The following is a 24,854-nucleotide window of genomic DNA, read 5'->3' as shown; positions in this document are numbered from 1 at the left end:
TCCGGAGCGCATTTGGCACTTGTCCTGTACTACGCAAAGCGCGTGTGCGGCTAGCTCTGATCGATCTGCACTCGAGCTCGCTTTGTTTTGGTTGACAACTGTGCATGTGCGGTTGATCGCCGCCGCGGGACTGATATGAATGCTTTGCGTGGTCGTAAGTACACGCTTGTATGTCATGCATGCACGCTAGCGCTGAGTAAAGCATGGCAAGGGCAAGATCGTGGGATTTTGTCTGAAAAATCTTGCATTGAACACGTTTGAAAAGACAGTCATTGGTTTATGGCCCAGTCAATGAGGTGGCTGCTCGTATTGCAATGAATGGTATTCGATAGGGCTCTGCTGCCGTCTCCTTTCCCCTGGCGAAAGCTGCGCTGCCACGGCCCTGGGTTGCCATTTAGCTTCTGCACTAACAGGAAGGATGAACACTTTACGCTGCGAGGAGCCTTCTTGGCTGGTGGAGAATCTGAACAAGCAGACCGATTCAATTCTTGTCCTAGATTTGAGAACACGTGAAGATTTCCTCACTGGCCACGTTCGAACTTCTGTGAACTTGCCGTGCCAGAATTCGGGAGAAATGGAGAGAGGCACCAGTGTGGAACAGCTTCTATGCCCTGGCAGCACTGCAGAGGAACGCGGGCGTCTCGCTGCCCGTGGCCATTCAGAGAGTATTGTGTTGTACGACCAGGACTCTACGGAGGAAAGAAAGGGCGAGGCCCTGATGGCCGTCGCCGACATGCTGGTGGCGGAGAAATGCCGCCACGTTTGCTTCTTGAATGGTATGTTCACGGCAGGGGTGAGGAAATGAATTATGTGTTTCTCGAATATCGTGCCAACAAATCAACAAATCAGATATTTTCAGGCAATCAGCACAATGCACAATGTACACACAAACACACGCACGCACTGGTGTACAGGTTGACAATACTCAGGAAGTGTAAAAAAACCCCAAAGTAGCATGGGCTGGTAGTACAAATACGTAGTAGTACACATTTTTTTCTGATCTGTTTGTGATCATACTCATCTCCATACGAGATAGAGAGTCCCTGTTCTTGGAGCTGGTTGCTTGTTGACTGCCTTGCCGCAATGAAAATCTTATTGTCTGAGGATGGATATAATAATATTATTAAAATGTACTCAATCTGCGGACAGAACGCAATTTTATGTACAAGATCCTCTAGGCTAGCAGACTAGCACTACATGTACTCATGATTGCGTTTATCTGAATTCTGACTGGCGGCAGTGGCAGACTGGTTTAGCCAAGCATTACGCAGTGCATGCTTATCAGCTAGCACGGAAACCACCCATCTCTCACGTCACAAACTGCGAGCTTTTTGTTGTATCGTGCCAGGTCGGTAGTGAAGGCGTGAACTCTCCAGCCCAGGTGGCTGCGTAGAAGAATGGCTACGTTTCTTTTTGCTTTCTCTGCCGTGTCTCTGCACGGACGAACTGCAACCTCTCTGCTCTGCTCTGTTCTGTCCACGCATATGCTGTGCGTGTTTGCGAGATCACTCGGCTTAGCTGTGTTTTAATGAATGCACACACCTGGCATTGTCTGTCTTTCCCCATGTGAACCAGGTGGGTTTACCAGCATCCTGCGCTCACACAAGGACATTGTGTCACCGGCGAAGAAGGCAAAGAGAGGTCCGAGGGGTCCTCCCCCGCCGCTGTCGTTACCCGGATCAAAACCGGGCAACTCTGAAGAGGAGGCGAAAAAGACAGCGGACCCCGACAAGGAGCAAGTGAAGCAGGGACAGCTATCTGAAGTACTGCCAGGAGTCTTCCTCGGTGACTGGACCAGTGCCAAGTCTCGTGATGCCATGATCAAGTTTGGCATTACAGATGTATTCAACGTCACCAGCGACTTGCCAAACACGTTTGAAACCGACGAGGAGTTGAACATCACCTATGACCGCTATGCTGCCGAGGATGTGGCCTCTGGTTCGTTGACGCCTCACTTTGAAAGGGCTTTCTACAGTATAGGTGAGTGCTCCGTTTCTGCTTAGACTCACCAGCATCAGTTGTATTCATTTCTTTTTAGTCGAGCAAAAGAGCTAAGTATCTCGCCATCATAATGTCACACTGTGCAGTTACACCGGTATCTCACGAAGGAATTGGATTTACACTGAGTGATAGGACAACCAGGGATTTCCCGGTCGTGAAGAGGCAACACTGTAGTTCCACACAGGTCATCTGCATGTATAGTAGGGCGCGCTCACCCAGTTTCGGGAGTGGTGCGCGAGTTCGATTGGGAACATAGGACGAAGGGAGCGTCTCAGATTCCTTGAGAATGTGGTATTTGGCTATTTGTCCTAATGCCATTGATTCAGACGTTGTACTCGTATTCTCTATTTCTTAGACTTACCAGTGACAGAAACCACTGATGAAAGTCACAAGAAACTGTTCTGGTTAAACCTAGATTCCTCGAGAAAGATCGAAATTTACAGTCCAGCGAAAGGTTTCTCAAGCGAACGCGTGCACATCCACAGTACTTTGAAAAGTTGCTGTTGCTGATACACCAGAACAACTAAAGCTTCATTCTTCCTTTTGTGTGACAAGTGTACTACTGCATGTATTTGTGAGTGTTCCTCGATGCCTGCTACGCTGTGAATAGTCCTGTCTAGTCCTTTGATACAAGGCCGTCATGGCTGCCTCTCTACCTTTTTTTCCACCACAGATCAAATCCTCAGTCGCAAAGGCTGTGTTCTGGTGCACTGCTTAGCAGGAAAGTCTCGCTCTCCGACGATAGTCCTCGCCTACATCATGCGCACGAAGAAGTGGGGCTTCGACAAGGCTTACGACTTCGTGAAGGAACGAAGGAGGAACATTGAACCCAACATGGGTTTCTTGTCTCAGCTGATGAAGTTCGAGGCCGACATGGTGAGTGATGGAATTCTACTGGAGCGCCAAAGGAGTGATGCGGACACGGGTTCGTCAACAGTGTCCAAGTCAACGAATAACAGTGTGCCGACGTCGTCTCATGAAACAAGTGCCGAGTCTCCCTGTCCGAAGACCCAGGCCACCCAATCCTAGTCAACGCTCGCGTGTACTGCTCACTGAACATGCTTGCCATGAAGAGCAGTGAGTCTCCACGTATATGTGGGTGCATGTGTGTGTGCATGTGTCTAATACCAACTCGTGCCAATATTGAATGATACTTGCAATGCTGCCATCAGTGCAGCAGTTCCTGCTAGAGAGTGTGTGTTGGATGGTTGAGTAGCACGCCACTGCTCTGGACTCTTCACTTCCAGGAATGACAGTCATCCGCGGGTCCGGCGCTTTGGCTATGATGACGGAGGCTCTTCCGCTGCGACTGATTTCTGCTCGTACAAGCTATAATCTGACTTTGTCACATGATTTTGTCGTTTCGTTTTTAACCTCAAGGCGTTCATAGTGTTTGTTTGCCAACTAGAACTATTGTCGACATAGGAATGGCAGTGCGAACCTAACGTGCATTGTAATGTTGTTTCTATCTCCTGTTTAAACCGGCATTGCATCTACACGCACACACACGCACGCAGGCACGCGCACACATACACACACACAAACTCACTCACGCACTCACTCTAGCGCACTCTTTGTCTCTCTCTCTCTCACTCTGTGTGTGTCCTGTTCCTCTTCTCCCTCTCTGTGGGTGTTATTGTGTGGCGGACACCGGACCTTGATGAGCTTTCTTTCTTGCAGTCTGCCTGATGTGCTCGGGCGTGCATGCTTCTATATGCACATTCAACTCTCCTTCACATCACTTGGCACCTCTTTTTTCTTTTTTTTTACTTTGAAGTAAAATATTTTTTTAGATGGATATTGATTTCTGTTTGCCCGTAAATGTTGATAATCTATTCAACTGGATTGGATATGGACTGCGCGTGTTGACCACTTTACTTTAGTAATGATCCTTTTTGGCTGGGTGTGTTTTCCCTTTGTTTACTTTCGAATCTTGATGATTATTTGTTTCTCCTGTACCCGAGGGCAATTCTCAGTCCCCAAACCTATTCTCCTGCATACTTTGTTAGCTCCTGATCAACCTCGCTGTTCAGTGTAGTTATGCTACCAACCCTCAATGCGTTTCATTCTTTTTCTTTTCTTTTTTAAATGCCCCACACCCACTGCATTGCTTTAGATCTCACGGACAGTGTTCTTTTAGGCTTTCATCATTATGCCCAGTCTCATTTTTTTTTCAACCAGAAAAAAAGCATTGAATAGTTTCGCACACTTGCCACACCGCCGCCTTGCAGTTTTTTTAGCCACGCTGATTGTTGCAATCTGAATTAGCGGATAGCTAGTCTGTGATATTTATGTAATGATAAGGTGCATTGCAAGGTCGAATCTCTGTTGAACATGGTGCACGTACTTGTGTGGGTGGGTGTACACTACATGCGCCTCCCTACCAGTACTGGTATTATTATCTTCTTCGGAAGATGATTAAATTGTATGCTGCTACGAATATAATCATACACTGTGCATGCATTATTGTAATGTACTCGGGATACTACATACTACAGCCGTAGTGTGCTACGGACAGGTTTACACCGTACACTTGTGCCATGCTTGTATAGGAGGCTGGCTGCAACCAAATGCCAATTACGAAAGCACGTTTCATTGGACATTGGACCAGTCCACTCTGCTGCACAAGCTAACAGACTGGAAAGTCTTTCGTCATTTTCGCCTCGTGCGGGGACCGTGAACCGTACATGGCGGCACCTACACCAGCTCCTTTTGTACAGTCTCTTGGTCATGACCAGCACACACAGGTATACGTATTAGTTGAAACAATACGAGTAGAAGGAGTCCAATACTGAATGAAAGTAAACAGACCAAGGACGGGGGACAGACACACAAATACAATGTACCAGCGGCTGATGTTGCCGACATGCGACATTCTCACACGGGCCGCAGCGCATGGAGCCAACGCCAAAGATCACAATCATGTGTGCGTGTAGCTACTTGTACAAATATTATAAATATATACCGTTTTTTAAAGATAACTCAAGTTTTAAACAGCTTTCCAAAGAAATAGAGATAAAATATGCAGTATGCTGAATGAATAGTCCTTTAGGAAACCAGTACCGGTTTTGTACAATGTAGCTACGAAGTGAACCACGAGTGCTGGATAGTGGTGCTAGATGAATTCAGATCTGTAATGAATACGGTGGCTGAGTGCGCTGCTCCAGCACAGGGGGTCAGCAGTCGCAGTGTGTTATTGGTTAGCATCCTACCAGCTTATCTATAAACGAGATCAGACTTCATGGAGTGCTACTGGGTGCGCATGTGTGTGTGTGTGTGTGTGTGTGTGTGTGTGTGTGTGTGTGTGTGTGTGTGTGTTGGACGTTTCGAAAGCATTGACGTATTTGTATGGATTCAACGCGTATAAGGTCTGATGTCTGGCAGGCAGCAGGTGAGGTTGTTGACATTCTCTCGCGGGGCGGAGTGCATTGAGCCAGCACCAACGATAATATGTGTAGCTACAAGGTCAGGAGGAGAAGCCGCGCAGGCAAGCATGCCGCCGCCGATCGAGAGCTACTGCAGCTTAGAAGTTACTGATGTGCCACTGCGGAGCGCACTCTGGGTTTGTGCCACCCATGCTGTTCACTATCACCAAGTTATCATGCAGTGAGCTAGCAGCTAGTAGCTCCAGGCCGAGTGCCCAGTGCGTGCTGGCCGCATGAATCCCTGTCAACTCCCAGACATAGTCAGTGTAGCAACTAATACTTGCAGTTACTTATGCCATGTTAACGTATGTATAGTTTGATTTATAGTGCATGAACAGCACGCCGTCCCTGAAGTAGAAGCTGTCGGCACGCACTCTCTTTGGATTCGCAATGATCTTCTGCCTGAGATCGTCGCTGATTTCTGGTGTGTCATACGTGATGGACGCCGTGTTGATGCTTCCAGGTATGCAGAATCCAAACGAGAAGCGTAGGTCCTTCAGCATTACGTCCTCATAGAAGAAGCGCTCGATCATGTAGAAATCTTGTATCTCCTCAGTGGCTTTGAACTCGGTGTATGCAGTACACATGGCACCCAGGGAGCTGGCTGGCAGAATGTACACTACTTCACTTGCCGCACTGACTTCATCATCACCGCCCAGATCCGAGCCGGCCTCGTCTACTGATTCGCCCATCTCGCTACTATCATCCTCTACCAGGCACTGGTCAAACAGCACCTCTCCATCCGACTCACCTATCGTCACCTTCAACCGTCTGAAGCGAATTGGTGCGCTCTTTGCTGGGTTCATCAGAAAGTCGCTTGTTGCGCGGTCCAGTTGGAGCACATCATCGATACATATTGTGCCGACGGCGTGCGCTTTCTCGCGAAGCACCCGCTCCTTGGCGCTGGCTTCGCCAACAATAGCTAGCTGGTTGACATTGGAGTCGGCGGCAGCTTGTCGTGCGACGAATCCGCGACCGGCTGGCTTGCTGCTGGATGACTTACTGCTACTAGACTTGGACTTAGACGATCCAGGCGTCTTGCGCCCAGCATCTCTGCCTGATCCACTAGACATGCTGCCAGATAGATCTAGATCCGAGGAAGGGCCAGAAAAATATTTTCTACAGGAGCGAAATGCTCGCTACAAGTACAAACACTTCTTGCTGACTCGATGACAGCTAGAGTGCCGCTGCTTTACCGGCCTGTCCCTGAGCTTGTTTCTGCGACGTGTCTACCTTGTAGTACCCGTGGTGGGCAAACCTCCGTTTCTAAACTGTCGATCTTCAACGAAGCAGTTCTGTAAAGTCTGTATGGATTGTGGTGAAAATTGATCTCTTATTATTTTTACGGTTCAAAATCTACACCGACCGTGCATAGCGTAGGCGAGATCTACCCCAATCACAGCGAGGAGAAGATGCAGAAAAGCATGGACTTGCGAAAGAAAGTGGAAACTAGCACTACTATTGTAGGATACTGAGTACTAGTAGTACAATGTAGTAGCTAGGCGTACGGCACAGGTTCATCCCTGCTAATAATGACTATGTACGAAGTAGAGGTATCCTCACACCCACAGTCGAGTCAGTCACTGCTTGCAGTCGAGTCGTCTGTCTTTGCAAGCTCTTGCTACAATCATTCGTACGTCGTAGATACTCGAAAGACAAACGACTCAGCTAGGTTGACTGCTGAATGTCATTTTTAAATTTAGCGCCGCGCTGGGTCATGTCATAATAAAGTGTCATGGTGACAGTGACATGCATATTTATTTGATTACATGTATTATTCTGTGCTTGGACCAGCATATGCGCATATGCATGCATGCAGTGCATACGAATCTCACACATGTATAATTAATATTTTCTCGATTTCTTCACTTGTAAGCAGGGAGTCGTAAAATACGACTCCCTGCTTGTAAGTAAGGTGTACATGTATTGCATACAAAATGAATTATTAAATTCAAAAAATTCAATGTTTTCGTTTTTATACACCAGTAGCGGACTGACTGAATACAGAATAGGGACAAAGACATTAGTAACGACAGACTACAGCCATAATTTTCACACAAAAGAAGGAGGACAAAATGTTACGAGTTATGACTAACTGTCCACCAACGTAACCAGGTCTTATACAGTCAGCAGATACGATCTGGTTACGTTGGTGGACAGTCATAACTCGTAACATGCCAGAACCTTTCAAAGGACTCTGCACTGAAACCTACAAGAATACGAGAAAGTGACAATTCCAAAACAATATGAATGGAATTAAAAATGATCGTGGGAAGGCCTCTTTTACGGGCAAAGCAAAGCACAATTATCACCATGACATGGTGATGATTGTGCTTTGCTTTGCCCTGTATCAGTACAGTGAATAGGTAAACCCAACACGAATGAAAAATGAGAAATGGAATAAAAACAAAATTTGCAAAAAAAATAAAAAAGAATTAAAACGGATGATGCCTAAATAGAACAGGTCGGTGTCAACACGATGATATGATTGGCATAGCCGTCCCCGGCTCAGTCATTGCCAACTGGCACAACGCGGTTGATGGGACGATGATGATGATGATGATGATGATGAGCTGTTCATGCTTCACTAATGCATACAATTGTCACAGCGCAGCGGACAGGTAACACTTGGCATATGCATCACCTAACTGTACGGCTTAGGGCCAGGTTCCACTGCGGCTCCGCTGCTCGTCTTTCGCGGCTTGAAACGTCATCATTACCATAGTGACCCCGGCTCGAGCTGGAGCAGCGAGTCCGCGGCTCACCGCGAGCTTTTGCTACGATTCTTCACCAAAAACTGCGAGCCGCGGTTGCGGCTCGACCTGTTTCCCGTACTTTGCATTGTTTTGTACGCCAGAATTTTAAAATTCAAATTTTAATTCGTTGCGCATGCCAGAACACGAGGATTTTTTTGATTTCGTGTGCGCAGGCAGGTGAAACGTCATCAAAAAGTGTGGAGCACGACCACGGTACCGCGAATGGCGAGTGTCAGTGGAACCGCGCTGCTCCGCTGCATGCAGCCAAGTGCCGCGGAGCAGCGGAGCCGCAGTGGAACCCGGCCCTTATCATAATGCTGTGTGCCAACATTCGATTCGCTACAGACTACACAAGTGTACTACCGGTACATGCGTTATTGATAAAATGATAATATGATAAAAACAACAACAACAAAATACTGTAAGTCGACAAATTTTCGGCCCATTCAAATTTCGGCCTCCCAGGGCTAAACCACATTTCGGCTGCAACAAATTTTCGGCCTGTACGGCTGCCGCCTGTATAAATTTCGGCCTCCCCGGGTTAAAACATATTTCGGCCTGTACTGCTGCTGCCTGTATACACTGTCACACTGAACCTTGCAAAACAAATTTTCAGCTGCAACACATTTTCGGCCAAATATGATCAGGTCGAAAATAGCCGAAAATAGATATGCGCTGAATATTTGTTGACTTAAAGTACTCTACAGTGGCCAGTGGAATGGGCCATACTCTCAATGGGCCATACTCTCAATGGGCCATACTCTCAATGTACCATACTCTCAATGGGCCATACTCTCAATGGGCCATACTCTCGGGTATAGCACCACATTTCCCCCAGTACACACCAAACTGTTTTCTGATGATCGCTTAGTGCGTGAAACTCGGAGTAAAACACTTTCTCTGTCCTCCTATTGTTTGAACCAGCTCTACCACTCGGTATTGAGCACTCTCTTGGACAGCCTGGAACCTCTCTGTTTTACATGTACACACCAAACTACATGGGAGTGCTATAGGATATGCACAGCTTCTGTGTTCATACCAGCGTTACACTGCTAGACCGTGCAAAGGATAATGTTTATTTATACAGTTTTCTACTCTCGAGTCAATCCAGGCTAAGAGAGTGCGACGCTGTAGCAGCGAGTACCAAACCCCGTTTATCGATGGTGGATAGAGAGTAGGGGTCAAACGGGTGTACCTTTAACTAACGAACGGGTAATTTTCTTAACGGGTGGGTTAACGGGTACCCTTTAGCAGCCATGTTTTTTTTGTGTGCAATTTTCGCATAAATCAAGATATAATCTATCTGTTCTCGGGTTGTATTTTGATATCACAATGTGATTCGCAAATTGATTGGTGTCTGATAGTCGCAGAGGTAGATCTACTAGGTGCGAAAATGCAACAACAATGCAGACATCCAGCGTGGAGTTAATAATAACTCCCGCCTGGAATACACGATCCCTGCAGTGTTGCTCCATACTGACTGGTTCATCAAAATCCAAACGGGTACCCTTTTACTAACGGTACCTGAGATTATCGGGCGGGTACCCGGGTAACCGGTACACCCCTTTGACCCCTAATAGAGAGTGTCCTGCTAAACCCTAGCAGACGGAGTGTGTGTGTGTGTGTGGGGGGGGGGGGGGGGGGTGCAGGGCAGCTGTTACATGGCCATGTGATGGAGACTCGCACCCTTTGTGCCCTGGCTTGTCATTACGAGGTCCACATCCGTATCCTCCGCCACTTGCGTAAAGCAGGCACGAGAGCAGCTCACAATACGAAGGCTCTAGCGCAAATGTGGCGGGTTTGGAACCAGAACAAGAGAAGCCAAATAAACTTGAGTTTTCAAAGATTGATGGATAGCTACACGGGTTCACCAGTGACTCAAACACCACAGCAAAACAATTTCAAGCTGGAAAGCTCATTTTGGTTATTGATTAAAACCATTTGCTCATTAAAAAAAAAATAGGGAATAAAAATCAAGGTTCAACCCTTCGGATCACGTGTAGTGCTTCGCCAGTACACAACACAATTAGTACTGAAGTTCATATACGCACAGGCACACACACATGGACAGATACCACTAAAAACGTACTTGAAGAAGTAGACCAGTACCAAGACTCAGCAGTAGCAGCGTAAGCAACGACAGTGTCGGCTATAGGTTGTAGCTATGGTTGTACCTAAGTTGTAGCTATGGAGAAAGGCAGCAGTGCTTACCTAGCCCGGAAGAGACAGCAAGAGAAGCGTTATAAGCAGTGCGAGCTGAGAAAATACAGTGGGGTTATTTCAGCCGGTGCGATGGTGTCGGCCAGAACGGAAGCTCTCCCACTACTAGCTGGCGTCCATGTCTTCGCAACTCATTTGGCAATCCCACAGATCATCCTCAGGCTCAATGACGACAGTACCACCACTAACATCATGCAAACAGAAAACACACACAAGGAAAAGCAGAGCGACATCGCACACAAGGAACAGCAGAGCGACATCACACACAAGGAACAGCAGAGCGACGTCGCACACAAGGAACAGCAGAGCGACGTCGCACACAAGGAACAGCAGAACGACATCGCACACAAGGAACAGCAGAGCGACGTCGCACACAAGGAACAGCAGAGCGACGTCGCACACAAGGAACAGCAGAGCGACGTCGCACACAAGGAACAGCAGAGCGACGTCGCACACAAGGAACAGCAGAGCGACGTCGCACACAAGGAACAGCAGAGCGACGTCGCACACAAGGAACAGCAGAGCGACGTCGCACACAAGGAACAGCAGAGCGACGTCGCACACAAGGAACAGCAGAGCGACGTCGCACACAAGGAACAGCAGAGCGACGTCGCACACAAGGAACAGCAGAGCGACGTCGCACACAAGGAACAGCAGAGCGACATCGCACACAAGGAACAGCAGAGCGACATCGCACACAAGGAACAGTAGAGCGACATCGGACAAAAACCAGGAACAGTAGAGCGACATCGCACACGGCAACAATCAGCATGCATCGATGCAATGGTCTTTCTCATGCCAAGTTCAAATCAAGCACTGCTGCAAGTGACACCACTAGTACACACCAAAAATGTAGCTACTGTAAAGCGATAAAGTGTCGCGACACGCAATGTTTGCGTTTTCATGAATTGAGCTGGTTCACGATGAGAAACTTTGGCGATTTTATCTCTTCAGTTGGATCTATTACTGTCTATAATCAATGTACAGAGCAGTTTGCGGCGATTTATATTCACAGATGTGTGATGGTCGCGAAAATAGTGAAATTTAATCTCTAGCGAAAGTTTCTCACTTTACAGTAACTGACAACCACAAACGTATAACCCACATGCATATACTTGTACAACATTCACTTACACGACTTGCATATTCGACACGTCCATTCCGTCGGTAACTTCAGTAATTGTCGGTCCCTGCAATAACACAACACAGGTGAACAAAATATCCCCAGTGAAGCGCACTGTAGTTTCAAATCTAGCCGTGGAACTTGCAGCAAATTTATGAATCATGATCACCTGCACCAAGCACCCAGGTACGCCCCGCTACCCAGTACAAACTGTCCATTCTATAAGACGCACGACTGCATTCCGATTGCCAGCTTCGGCTGCATCGTCAGCATGAGCCAGGCCTGCAGCTACAGCTTCGACAGCCATAACGCCGGTCGGGGGAATCCCCTCCAGATGTGAACACAACAATACTGCAAGCCGCCCAATATTCCCGTCACTAAATTTTCGCGATCTCTCGGAGCCAGCGGATTTACGATGGAAAATGTTCGCGGAGCACTGTGGCCACACACATACATCCACTGTTGAAGTTTGATTTCACGATGGTTAATATCCGCGTTATGTTGAACATGCGAACTTGAGGCAGTTTACAGTAATGGGTACTGCATGGTCTCAGCTCTACGAACACCGAACAGTGTGAGCTGTGCACTAGCAAACAGAGCTGCTTCAGTCACGTGTATGAACTCCAGTGGCCAACCATGCAGCACCAGCAGCAGACTACATGCACAGTAAAACCTGTCAAGGCGATCACTCGGATAAGGCGACCACCTGTCCCAGAAGACCACTGGAACCACGACCAAGGGATGCTATTTCCAGTCAACTGACCTTGGATAAGGAGACCACTGTCCTGGTAACAGAGACCACATTTTGAAGGTCCCTTGAGCGGTCGTCTTACACAGGTTTCACTGTACAAGCATCATCCAGCAGCATACAGGACAGTATTGCCAGATAATGTATCACACATGCGTCACGTGACCATGGAGTCCCCCATACCTTTGGCTTATTGACGTCATGTAGTACTTTCTGCACGAAATCTTCAGGCGGTTTCCACACCATTAGCTGTCGACACTGTGGATGGGATCTGACATGGGTTGGCAGCAACGCAGAAGACAGAGCGGCAACATTGCACAGCCATCAGAACGTACCCCATGCCCAGTGCATGCTCATGCATATCGTACTCACTTTATTTTTTCATTGCCAATTTTCAGGAGGCTTCCATTAAAGAGGGGCTTTTATTATTTCAATCCATACCAGTATTCCAATCGAATCTCTAAAACGTTTATATCCGAAGCAACTCGACCCCGAGTTAGTTCACACACACACTGCGTTGACCTGGACATGTACATTGTACTGGTATGTGCATGCATGTACATGCACGATATGTATTTGTATCCCCCTGACATTACCATACATGGCACTACATGGTCACCCCATCCTTTGCAAATAGTAGCCCGGGCTTCTATTCGAGAGGAGCTTGAATTTTTTCAAACGGTTGTTGCAAGGGGGCTATTATTCAAGAGGGGCTTTATTGGAGAGGAGCTTCTAATCGAGTGAGTACGGTGTACACATTATCATTGCACGTCTACCCTGGCACCAGTCAAACAATGCTTGTGAACATGTACCCTATGCCCAATGGCCCACTATGAATATTCCCATGAATAGCAGCCAAACATAGCATGGCATATCTGTAAATTGATGTGCATTGTACATGGCAGCGGATGGAAGCTGGATACTATACAAGACTACAGACAGAATCACGTATTCATGGGAAGAGATATACCTGGCACATTGACTAAGACAGGGAGAGAGAGAGAGAGAGAGAGAGAGAGAGAGAGAGAGAGAGAGAGAGAGAGAGAGAGAGAGAGAGAGAGAGAGAGAGAGAGATGGAGAGAGAGAGAGGGAGAGAGAGAGAGCGATAGAGAGATAAATAGAAAGGACAGGGTCACAGCCGCTTCACACAGGATATTTAGTACAATGTGCCCTCCACTCACATGGACTGCACGAGCTTATCCTGAATCTGTGTGTTGAGTCGTTCCGCGTTTTTAAGGCCTTTCATGAGCGTCGAGGACAGCTCCACTACAGGGCCACTGCGAGTTGAAGAACAGCACACAAAACGAGCTAGGGAAATGAGACGCAAAACTAAAGTAAACAGTAAGCACTCTAGTTAGGAAACGTGGGCTCTGGGTCAACATCATTGGGTTCAGATGAGGATGGTGAGAAAAGGCATGGCCAGAGGGGAGGCAAACCCATGAAAGATAATACTCTACAGTAAAACCTATTTCCAAATAGGACATAAAAGTCTCTACTTCATAGACAAGGTACTCTACATCCAATGTCAATTGAATACAACAGGATATGCAAAGGCCCCAAACGTGTATTTTATATCCGCTGCAAAGAGAAAAGTGCTGGTATGCATACATACAAGGGTACTAGTGCTACTTCACACTGACTGTGCTTGAAGTCCGGTGAGAACCGCAAGTGATACACGGAGCAGCACGTTCTCTGCACCCTGTCCTAATCTGTGCACATGCCCCCCCCCCCCCTCCCCATAATGATACACACACAGGCATCACTGCCACGTCACGCTATGCGCGGTCGTGTTAACACAGCCAGTGTTGAGCAACCGACGAAAAAAAAAAAAAAACCCGCAAAGGTGACATGCACCCGACGGCTACGTAGCCTCTTCACATTGTGTAATGAAATCTACTAGCAAACCTACTCTGGCTGTACGTCATCCGGCTCTGGATCATCCATGGACGTCACATTGTATTGGGTGCTGCAAATGATCACAAACAAGCACAAATAAAATAATACTCCCACGCATGTACAAGGCACATTGATACTGATACTTCGGAACAACGCCATGATATAATTCACACAATTACTGTATAGACCGGCCAGGTCTTTGCTGATGTGCATGTACTGAAGTACATGTACATGTAAAATAAGATTCCAAGATGACCAGCAAAACGACTCAGTAGAAAGCGGCACCGACAGCAAAGCAGAAACGATCCACGCGGAGTTGGTGCACAGCAAAGCACTGCCACAATTCATGTTGTGTGTGCTTCCCTTGCTGCAGCTCATGTTTGCCGTTTAAGTGGTCTTTGTAAAATAAAATAAAAAGTCATACCATTCCGTCGGCATCTCTTCTTCCACGATGGAGGTCTTCTTGCAGCGGCGTCTCATCCTGGCACAGCCGCCGCCGGATGCGGATGCGGCGGCGGCCACCGGCTGCTGACGATGCGTCGTGTCGCCCACGCACAGCTGACCGGATGCACTGGCCACGGAGCAGCATGACCGCGCCACGGGCACGTGTGTCGTGTACTGTATCGGCTCGACTTGGTTACATTGGCGCGGTGAGTCGAGATGCAGGTCGACCATCTGCGCCGTGATGCGTTCCGGCGTGGCACTCTGCTTTGAGTGCCGATACTCTTGACTGTACACAGATCCACCATTGGCACGAAACAAGGAAAAACCCACTGAGCGAACAGTTATTAATGCTGAAGGGATATGCAATACTCAAAACAAGGAAATGTTCAAAGAAAGGACAGAGCTGTCACCTTGAATCTTTCAGACCCAGCCCAGTTCGTCACTTTCAGTCAGCAGTGCTTCTGCAACTGGCATGCACACAGACAGTGGAGGTCAAGACTTCGGCTATGTGTATGTGAGGATACTAAGTAGTAACCATGGTAACTGTGATTCTTTAAAGCATACGAGTACATGTACATGTAGCTTAAAAGTTACTCGTATGCTTGAAAGAATCATTCTAGTCGTTTGTTCTACCATAATTACATAGCAGTGTACAGTACTGTAGGTCGCCGAAGAACTGGGGCTCAGCCTAGTAGCCTAGGCCGTTCTTATTCTCATGTACAACACAACAGTCTATGCACAGTTGAGCTACCGTGTATTCAATGATATGCTGTACTTGGTGAAATTCTAGCCTGTTCGTTCTTCGGCGCCCGACACTACTGTATTAAATCCAGGTACATGTAGTGGTAGCGGGCTGAAACACGGAGAACCAGGCCAAAGCCACGTGCTGATGATGTGTTTGCATGCAGTGGTGTGCGGTGTGTTGGGAATCGTGTGAAAGAAAGCTATACTATAGGCCGGGCCATAGGATGGCTACACCTGCATTTGTTCAAACTGTAAGTTTAACTGCGAGTGTGGTCGACAGTGCGGCTCACTGGAATTAGCAATTTTGCCGCAACCGTGCATGCATGCATGTGTGTGTGTGTGTGTGTGTGTGTGTGTGTGCATGTTCGCGAGCGTGCGCGTATGTGTGTACATGTGTGCGCGTGCGTCTGTATGTATACCTTTCACATTATTGTCAGCGACTGCATGATGATGAAACGCAAATTTATTGCGTTTCTAACAACTCACGTAGAAATGAGAGTGTGCGTATCTGATATACTAATACATGTATCACATTCTGTAAGAACATGAACCAACTACATGATTGTACTTTCATTCAAAAGATTTATGATGTAGTGGTTACCCAGCCAGCAAGATAAGTCTCACATGAAGACAGCAGCATTACATGCATATCCAGGGGTATGACTCATACGCCATGCAAGTCAACATGACGTCCCTAAAGCCTAGCAAGGCCATCTGTAGTATGTCGCTAGTGAACGCTGCATACAACATGTACAAACGAGGGGATAGCAAGAATAAGAAAAACTAACTAATTACTTACTCGAGCACATCGAATGGGTCGCGAGGTCTCTTTCCTGGACGAAACTCCATCATCATTCACATCAGATCCTTTCCTCTGGCCTCAACTAAGACATTGAAGTTCTCACGAGCTGCGTAAACGACCAGAGTGGGCTTTACAGAAGTAGAGGTGCACGAAAACTCTAGGTTGTTCTGCAAGATTCTCGAAGGACCATTGACACCACCGCTGCATGATCATACTTCATAGACTGTCCAAGAACGCATATTCAGCGCCAGTCATCATGACTTTTTCTATTTTGAATGACTCGATATATTTTTTCAGAAAAAGGCTTCATTCTACAATTTCTGACTATTTTTATTACACAATTTACAGTGCTTCACCTAGCTCGTCAGCAGCAGCTGTGGCCAGACATTGGAGAAGTCTTCTCAAGCTTGATGTTTTATTTCATTGTGTATTGCTTCATGTAGTTTTTCTAGAGCAGTGTGCATTGATTCATGATGTGGCTGTTGAGGCAGCGAAGTAGCTGCTCTGCCCTGCTTGCTGCTCGTGGGCAAATCTTCTCCACCAGTGTTCGAAATGGATCATCGACATCCCAGAAATCACCTTCTGTGGGAATTCTGCGCGAGGAGAGTCAAGTATGGGAGAGGCGAGCGGTTCTGGCCCCGCACCATGTGCAGGCTCTGGTGAAGAAAGGAGTTCGGGTGGTTGTGCAGCCATCGACAAGACGTGCATATTCCATGTATGAATACGAAACAGTGGGGGCAGAGCTCCATGAAGACCTGAGTGGCTGTGACGTCATCCTGGGCGTCAGGTCACCTAACCCGGAAACTTTGATTCCGCACAAGACTTATGCATTCTTCTCGCACACGATCAAGGCCCAAGAAGCCGGCATGCCTTTGCTGGATACATGCATACATAAGGTTAGAATGCAATCCTAGGTAGCATCCGTAGGATGTACTGCGCAAAGCAGAATAGCCACACAGCCATTACACATAGACTATCGTAGAGGTCTGTAAATAAGTAAATGAAGTACATATGCACCATATTCTCCGGGGTATAAGCCGCACTTTGAACACTCAAAATTCATCCAAAAAAAGCCGATGCAGCTTATACTACGATGGTCAAATGAACCATGATACTAGTAAACGGGGTAGATGTCTGTATTGTGGGACAAAAATCTGGGTGTGGGTTGTATTTTAGTGGGGCTTATACTCCAGTGGGGCTTAAACTCCAGTGGGGCTTAAACTCCAGTGGGGCTTAAACTCCAGTGTGGCTTGTACTCCAGTGGGGCTTGTACTCCAGTGGGGCTTGTACTCCAGTGGGGCTTGTACTCCAGTGGGGCTTATACTCCAGTGGGGCTTATACTCCAGTGGGGCTTATACTCCAGTGGGGCTTATACTCCAGTGGGGCTTATACTCCAGTGGGGCTTATACTCCAGTGGGGCTTATACTCCAGTGGGGCTTATACTCCAGTGGGGCTTAAACTCCGGAAAACACGGTGCATGTACATATTTTTTAATTTAGTCCCACCTGTACCAGCTTTTGGGTGGGTACTAACTTTCGGGCATGAACGAACTTTTGGACATTGCTTGGCGCTGTGGAGAATTTGTTTTTCTCTTACGCATGCCGTAGTAAGACTGGCTTGTTTGTGACTGCCTTGTTTATGTACAGCACATCCGTCTACTTGATTACGAGAAGATTGTTGATGGAACTGGCAAGAGGGTAGTAGCTTTTGGTCACTATGCTGGTGCTGCGGGTTAGTAATTTCTCTTCCTTGTGCTCTCTCCTTCTCATACCTGTCGTCTCTCTCTCTCTCTCTCTCTCTCTCTCTCTCTCTCTCTCTCTCTCTCTCTCTCTCTCTCTCTCTCTCTCTCTCTCTCTCTCTCTCTCTCTCTCTCTCTCTCTCTCTCTCCCCCAATCACTAGCAATTACTAGTGGCCAGGGTGCATGGCTCCCAAGTGTGTGAACCTCCAGTCAGACTATGGGGTCTGCCGCGTCAGAACTCCACATCAAGTGACAAACTCATGTACACCATCTGCACCCTATGTATAATAGCCACTTAGTTGTACACAGTCCTGCTTTGATTAGAACTCTCAGTGATCACTCTGTACTCTTGCCAGTGTACCCTTTTGAAGCATATCGCGATGTGCAACTCTGCCATTGCAGCACTGGATAGAAATGTACAGGCAGTTACACAGTGACAGTCTTGGGGTTTGTACTCTAGCTAGTAGGCACATCAGGTTTAGCACTATTAGCAATGTTTAACTTTACAGCGAACTCCATTATCACCTGAAGCTGGTTGTTCCAACGAGGAACACATGCTTCTTGCCGAACTTGACACTTGACTGACTCACGACTGCCATCCGGAGCACACGAGGAGCACGTTGTTGTTCGTTGGAACAGCCAACTTCATGACGAATACCGCCGAAGTCGCAACTTCTAGGTTATTACCTGTGGGCATTTTGCTTTTCAATCACATGACCCCAACCTTTTTTTGCGATGTTGCTGCTCTTGTATTGAATGTTTGTGTGTGTGTGTGTGTGTGTGTGTGTGTGTGTGTGTGTGTGTGTGTGTGTGTGTGTGTGTGTGTGTGTGTGTGTGTGTGTGTGTGTGTAGCAATATTCTCATATGAGTTTGTTCCTGTATTTCTGCCTTGCAGGTATGGTGAATATCCTTCATGGTCTCGGACTGCGCCTGCTTGCTCTGGGCCATCATACTCCCTTTATGGTGGGTAATGTGCCTTGCCTTGTTTTTGCTGTTTTATCCGAAACCTGGGATGTAATCACAGAGCAACGGCGCTTGGGTGGTCGTGTTTATTCGTGATGTGGCTTGTGACCGTGTAGCCGCAGTCGAGTATTGGCCTCACACTCATGTGCTCAGATATAACAGCTCAGGTAACCTGTGCAGGATCATGTGCTGCTCAGGTGTTCGTATAGCCGCTGAATAGCACCGCTTGCTGGTTTCAGATCTGTACCGTCAGGGTGGTGAGTTGGGATAAAACTACCTGTGTGCTATATTCTAAAACAGATCTGGTCCCGGGCGTGTGTCCTGACGGGGTCGGTCAATGTTTTCTCCTGACTTGTTCCCTTTTCAACTCACTCGAATTACTACAGTGTGTTTCAAAAGTACAGATCTATAGTTTAAAAAACCCACATTAGGCTTGCATCTATACAGGTACCACATAAAATCAGATTAAAAAAATCTGTGACTGAATATGTGATCATTTGGTTCATAAAAATTCCGAAATTGGGCGTTTTTTTCCAAAATCGCTTAGAATTTTTTAGTTTGAGCTTTTAAGAAATTTCTTCGGGATATTGCTCAGGCAGTTCCCCCAATTTTGCTCATATAGATTTGAATTTTTTTTGAAAAGTCTAGAGGTCAATAATACTTTTGCAACGCACTGTAGGGATTACAGAGAAGGAGTGCACTCTAAATATGTAATGCAGTGCACTCTGGTGTTTCATCCTCTGTTTAATCCAAGGCTGTTTTGCTTTGCTTGTTATGTTGACTGTGCTACAGCACCTTGGTGGAGCTCACAACTATCCCGGAAGCAGCGCCGCCAAGGCGGCCATTGCCAATATTGGGCGAGAAATTGAGTACGGCCTGATGCCTGAAGTGTTGGGACCAATGATCTTCGTCATCTGCGGTGATGGTGGCGTGTCCAAGGTCAGCTAATATGTGTCTTTCAGAGCACTTTGAATTTGCTTGCATAGGCAATAGGTACTAAGTCTTGTAACGTATGGCCCAGTTTCAGCGAGAATCGACCTTGGGGTGAAAATCATTTTTGGCGGAAAACATCATTTTCTGCATAGGCAAACAATCTCTTGCTTCACTGTGAACATGCAAGATAATCGCGGCAATGGAAGCTTTCATCCAAGGAGAGTTTGCTCACGATGGCCAGCTGCCACCCAGCTCTGCCAGAACTCATTGGACTTCCTACGTGTGGTGGCATGCATGGAGTTCCTATTTCAAGCAGCATTTTCAGACCAGTCAAATACCTATTTTGTGTTAAACATATTCTGTGTTTCAAGTAATTTTGTTGCCAAGCCCGCGCGAGTGTGCGTGCATGCTGGTCCGATCCACTCCATTGGATGATGATAGCATACTGATAGCTCAGACTGGGCCTCCAGGTGTAGACATAACCCCCCCCTGCTCTGCACTTCTGTGGATTATTATCAGCAGACTCGGGATGGCTTTCAAGCAGTTTCCACCGGTCTGCAGTGATATAGGTCGAGGCCATGTTTGTTCTATGCCAGAGGTTGTTTTACAATAAAACACCAGATGGCTTCATTACAAATATATATATAGTACACACTGCCTTTTGTGCCACATCATACTGTCGATTCCACTTATAACAAACTCGCATATAGCGAATTTCGTTATATAACCATTGTCCATGTCCCTGTTTGAACCCATACGAAATTGACCCTTTATGGCGAACAGTTTTCGTTTGTAACGAACCAGGTCTTGTGGGGGCTGCATGTACACCAAGTGCACTCATACTGCCATGGGCCACATATCAGTCAATGGTACCAGAGAGCGAAGCACTATGTTTGCAAGTAAGTTTGCAAGTGAGTTTGCGAAGCTCATTCTTAAAAACAATTAATAGAAACAACGACTTTGATGTGGTCTTTGCAGGAAGAATAATTTTGTTTGGGCGCCTCCCACTCTGCATACCGTATTATCTCTAATATAAGCACGTCCTTTATTTTTTCAATGTACCTCCGACCCGTGCTATTAATGGAGACGTTCCTTTATTGGAGACTGTTCCATTATTATTTCAACCTCATTTCAGAGGCATGTTGCCATGCCAAATTCGTGTATGACACACACATTTCAGGGTTTTTTTTCGCCGGTACAGATAATGAATTTACACAGTGTGCTTATAATGGAGACTGAGCACTTTATTTTTTGAATGCCGCCCCAAGGTGTTCTATTATTGGAGACGTGCTATTATTGGAGACTGTGCTTATATTAGAGATAATACGGTAATATTGAAATTGAACTTGAACAAAGCTAGGCAACTTCGGTACCTGAAAATGAAATTTGTGCATGGTAACTAAGCTTATAAACTGCCTGCACTAAAGAAGGGATTGAATGTTGGCTTTTACACTTTAAAGATTGTGCTGCGGAGTGTTATAATGAGTTCAGATTCTGCGTTTCCTAAGGTAGGCTCTTGAAAATCGGGCTTGGATTCTATCCAGCTCATTCAAGGCGCTGGAACGAAGCTGCCGGTGGTTGTTGGCTTTCTACCGATCCTCTCAATCGTGGTGTCTTCGGGAAGGGAAACACCAGCTTCTAACATCACCTTTCTGCATGTTGTCGCCACGTCACCCAGAGACTCGGGCAACCCAAACAAGATTATGTTATTTGATCTCGACAGAACATCATGTTCCTCCTCTTGCAATAGCTCTTACACTTCCGCCCGTTTCACAAAATACGTTCCAGTTGTGGACTGACCCTTTGGATTGGACACGACATCACTGAGTGAACTGATTTTCTCTTTAGTGACAGCGGCAGCGTCACTGAGAGAAACTATTTTCTCCTAAAACACGACTAGTTCCCAGTCAGTTTCGGTTTGGACCTTTAGTGATCCGACATCTTCCATACATTGCATGATATATCAGTTCAATCTTCTTCATGCCTTTCTCAAGACTGTTAACCTTTTCTCCTCCTCCATGCGCTAAGCCGACCATTGCTACCCTCGGTAGCCATTACTCACACCAATAACTTCAAACAACGAAGGGGTCATGGGTAAAACATTTCTTATCTTATTCAACAGCCGAAAGGTACCGTTCAACAGTTTATTGTTAACCTTTTGTTTGACTTTTGACAAATCGAGCGTAATGGCTTCGATCTTGGACGAAACGTCATCTAGAGTGCCCTTCATGACCTGTTGACCGGCGAGAAGTTCTCGTAACAGGCTTTCAGAGGTGCTTACCGGTGCTACGGGCGGGGTGTCCGGTATCATGGTAACAGCGTCATAGGACACGTCATCGTCAATTACGTCCGTGTCTCCTCGTCTTGACTTTTCTTCTTGGCCAGGCTTTCAGTGCTGCTGCTCCCTATCAGACTGCTGCTACATGTACTGGCTGAACCAGGCTGGTTAACTTTGCGTTTCCTACCCAGGCTGATACCTGGTAGGGGAAAACCTTCGACAGAGCCGTGCTCATGTTTCAACATCCACCTCTTACGGTTACGTGGCTTCATGATATAAAACACAAAAGGTCATCTGTGGAAAAATAATGCAAAACATCACCCTATATTATTAAAGATCCATTTTCGCAGAAGCTGGGCCGTATAGTGAATGCCTACCGTCATGATGCCGGTGCGAGTGTTATTGACGGAGATGCTCACCGCTTTCATGCTGCTGCTGCTGCTGCTCTCTCTCTCTCTCTCTCTCTCTCTCTCTCTCTCTCTCTCTCTCTCTCTTCACGCCTATGGCATAGGGTGCACACGACGTGCTGAATGAGCTGCCAGTTCAGATGATTGATCCTAGCGAGGTGGAGGAAATCTCGAAAGGCGGAGGTATGCCTATGACCGTTTTGGCGTTATGATTCTCTTCTTGGACAGGGTGTGCGCTGAAATATTCCTTCCTGGCAAGGGTGCTGTAATTAGTTTTGGTCCTTTTGGAGGAACTGTGTGCAATACTGCAGGATGAGGGCATGAGTTGTGCGTGTGTTGTTGTTGTTGTTGTTGTTGTTGTTGTTGTCGTCGTCGTCATTGTTGTTGTCATATGCTCATCTATTCTATGTGTGACCGACATGCCGCAACCAATAACCTGCGAAGGTATCATGCTTTAGTTTTAGCCAGACCATGTGGACTTCATGTGCCAAGATTGGGGGATATTCACGTGGGAGTGGAAACAAAATGTGGACACCAGGCGGAGCTTGAACGACAGCCAAATGAACATCACCTTGATGGCCTTTGCCTTATCTAAGTAGTTCATGGCTATCACTGTTATTTTCTAACCCCTTGCGACGGTGTGTCCGGGAACGATCTGACTGCAATGATGGCAAAAGCCAAGTTCAGTGAGCTAGTTTCAGACGCAGACTTGTTGCACGTACCTCTCTCTCATTGTCTCTTTGCATGTTTGACCTCTGCAGATTAAATCTTTGCATGTTTGACCTCTGCAAATTAAATCTTTGCATGTTTGACCTCTGCAGATTAAATCTTTGCATGTTTGACCTCTGCAAATTAAATCCTCCGGTGTGGTGTAGGGTTACTTGAATATTTTTGACATTGGTGTTTTTTGGTTGCTGGACTATTTTCAGATCACCGCCGAGTATATGCCACAGTGGTCAAACGCGAAGATCACCTGGAGAGGATTGATGGCGGTGGCTTCAACCTGGAGGAGTTCAACACCTTCCCAGAGCGCTACAGGTCCACGTTTGCTGAGAAAGTTAGTACTTGATTGTACAATTCAAGCTCATACATGTACTTCGGTTATCCAGACCCCGAAGTTACGGGCACTTCGGTCTACCGGGCAGGCACCCTTTGGGCGAGTTTCACTGGAGATATTACAACTCTTTTGTCACTTTTTGTGGAAATTGTGACGTCATCTGTCATATCTATAGTCTTTCCCCATCAAAATGTTTGTGATTCGGAGTTACGGACATTTCAAAGTTACGGTCAGTGCCCGGTCTCGGACCGCCCAGATAAACGAGGTATAAGTGCATATGCACGCCGGCCGGGACGGAGTCTTCGCACTTGTACATAGCACTGCAGCCATGCCCGGGCCAGTGCCTTTGTACACGCAGCAGTCCACTTCTGTCTATGGCATTCAGACAGTAGTGTTAAGTCCTGACTACTGTCAACCCGGTGAATAATGACCTCGGGTAAATCAACAACTGGCGAATATCGACAGTCTCCAGAGCTGGTGATCATTTGACTGCATACTCACAACAACGTCATGAATAACGAAAACTCCCAAAGAACGACACTTTCCTTATGCACGGTCAAGGGTTGTTATTCGCAAGGTCGACTGCATATATGCTGGTAAAGTCGCTTCTGTTTTGGATTGAGTCCTTGGAGAAGGCCGTTGATGATCCCCCCCCCCCCCCCCCCCCATGTAGGTGGAGAAAGGGACGGAGAATTTAGGTGCCTGTGTGCGTGAATGCACCTGTGCATGTCTGTGTGAGATAAAGAAAGAGAGGGACCGAGACTGATAATTTGTGTTTACTTTTATATTTTATTAAAAAATATTTCTTTTCCTGATGGTTGCGGTGCAGATTGCTCCGTTTGCGACCGTCATCGTCAACGGCATTTACTGGCAACCAAAGCAGCCTCGCTTGCTGACGACCGCTGATGCCAAGACTGTCCTTCGCAAGACAGCACCTACAGATCCAGAGGCCGAGATTCCTGGAGTTCCTCGTCTACCCCATCGCCTCTTGGCTATTTGCGACATCTCCGCCGATTTGCATGTGAGTGTGTGAGCTGTCTTGGCGATTCGAAATTGCCACTCGGCCCCGTCGGTGACATTGCTGTGACATTTTTGTCTACGCATGGTTGCTGCTGGAGATATCTAGCTCACCCTGAGCAGTTGCTGAGCTGCACAGAACCTTATCTTTTCAGTATACACCTACTTGTACTTGCCAAGTATAATAGACATGCATGCGGGAAGTGGTGAGTTAGCGGTCTGTATCATATTTGCAGTAGCTGTAGTCGTCACACATCTGTACCACAATGATCAATGAAATATAGCTGATCGTGGCCAGTAG

The 24,854-nt window shown here is 46.9% G+C and overlaps 4 protein-coding genes across 5 annotated transcripts in view; 2 read left to right on the top strand and 2 right to left on the bottom strand.

Annotated features, from left to right (window-relative positions):
- The first annotated feature begins 267 nt into the window (after nt 1-267).
- Nucleotides 268-4,323, top strand: LOC135809515 (dual specificity protein phosphatase 7-like). The gene is made up of 3 exons (XM_065322876.1): nt 268-776; nt 1,576-1,980; nt 2,675-4,323. Exons 1-3 carry the CDS (start codon nt 419-421, stop codon nt 3,028-3,030), a joined length of 1,119 nt encoding a protein of 372 aa, XP_065178948.1. The 5' UTR covers nt 268-418; the 3' UTR covers nt 3,031-4,323.
- A 434-nt stretch (nt 4,324-4,757) lies between these two features.
- LOC135809516 (protein unc-119 homolog B-like) lies at nt 4,758-6,947 on the bottom strand. The gene has a single exon (XM_065322877.1). It carries the CDS (start codon nt 6,497-6,499, stop codon nt 5,717-5,719), a length of 783 nt encoding a protein of 260 aa, XP_065178949.1. The 5' UTR covers nt 6,500-6,947; the 3' UTR covers nt 4,758-5,716.
- A 3,066-nt stretch (nt 6,948-10,013) lies between these two features.
- LOC135809514 (uncharacterized) lies at nt 10,014-16,376 on the bottom strand. Its single transcript, XM_065322875.1, has 7 exons — nt 16,157-16,376; nt 14,594-14,899; nt 14,183-14,239; nt 13,455-13,550; nt 12,457-12,544; nt 11,537-11,592; nt 10,014-10,586 (listed from the first exon to the last, which is right to left on the bottom strand). Exons 1-7 carry the CDS (start codon nt 16,210-16,212, stop codon nt 10,508-10,510), a joined length of 738 nt encoding a protein of 245 aa, XP_065178947.1. The 5' UTR covers nt 16,213-16,376; the 3' UTR covers nt 10,014-10,507.
- A 119-nt stretch (nt 16,377-16,495) lies between these two features.
- Nucleotides 16,496-24,854, top strand: part of LOC135809513 (alpha-aminoadipic semialdehyde synthase, mitochondrial-like) — a 21,523-nt gene continuing 13,164 nt past the window's right edge. Inside the window, exons 1-7 of one of the 2 annotated variants that reach the window (XM_065322872.1) lie at nt 16,496-17,055; nt 17,806-17,890; nt 18,794-18,861; nt 19,654-19,800; nt 22,584-22,662; nt 23,409-23,536; nt 24,366-24,557. In XM_065322872.1, coding sequence (XP_065178944.1) covers nt 16,630-17,055; nt 17,806-17,890; nt 18,794-18,861; nt 19,654-19,800; nt 22,584-22,662; nt 23,409-23,536; nt 24,366-24,557 — 1,125 coding nt within the window. In that variant the 5' untranslated portion in view covers nt 16,496-16,629. The remainder of the gene's footprint in view (nt 17,056-17,805; nt 17,891-18,793; nt 18,862-19,653; nt 19,801-22,583; nt 22,663-23,408; nt 23,537-24,365; nt 24,558-24,854) is intronic. The other variant, XM_065322873.1, reaches the window with a different exon arrangement.

Source organism: Sycon ciliatum, chromosome 2, assembly GCF_964019385.1.
Source record: "Sycon ciliatum chromosome 2, ocSycCili1.1, whole genome shotgun sequence".
Classification (NCBI taxonomy): domain Eukaryota; kingdom Metazoa; phylum Porifera; class Calcarea; order Leucosolenida; family Sycettidae; genus Sycon; species Sycon ciliatum.
This window is presented reverse-complemented; position numbering and strand designations above follow the sequence as displayed.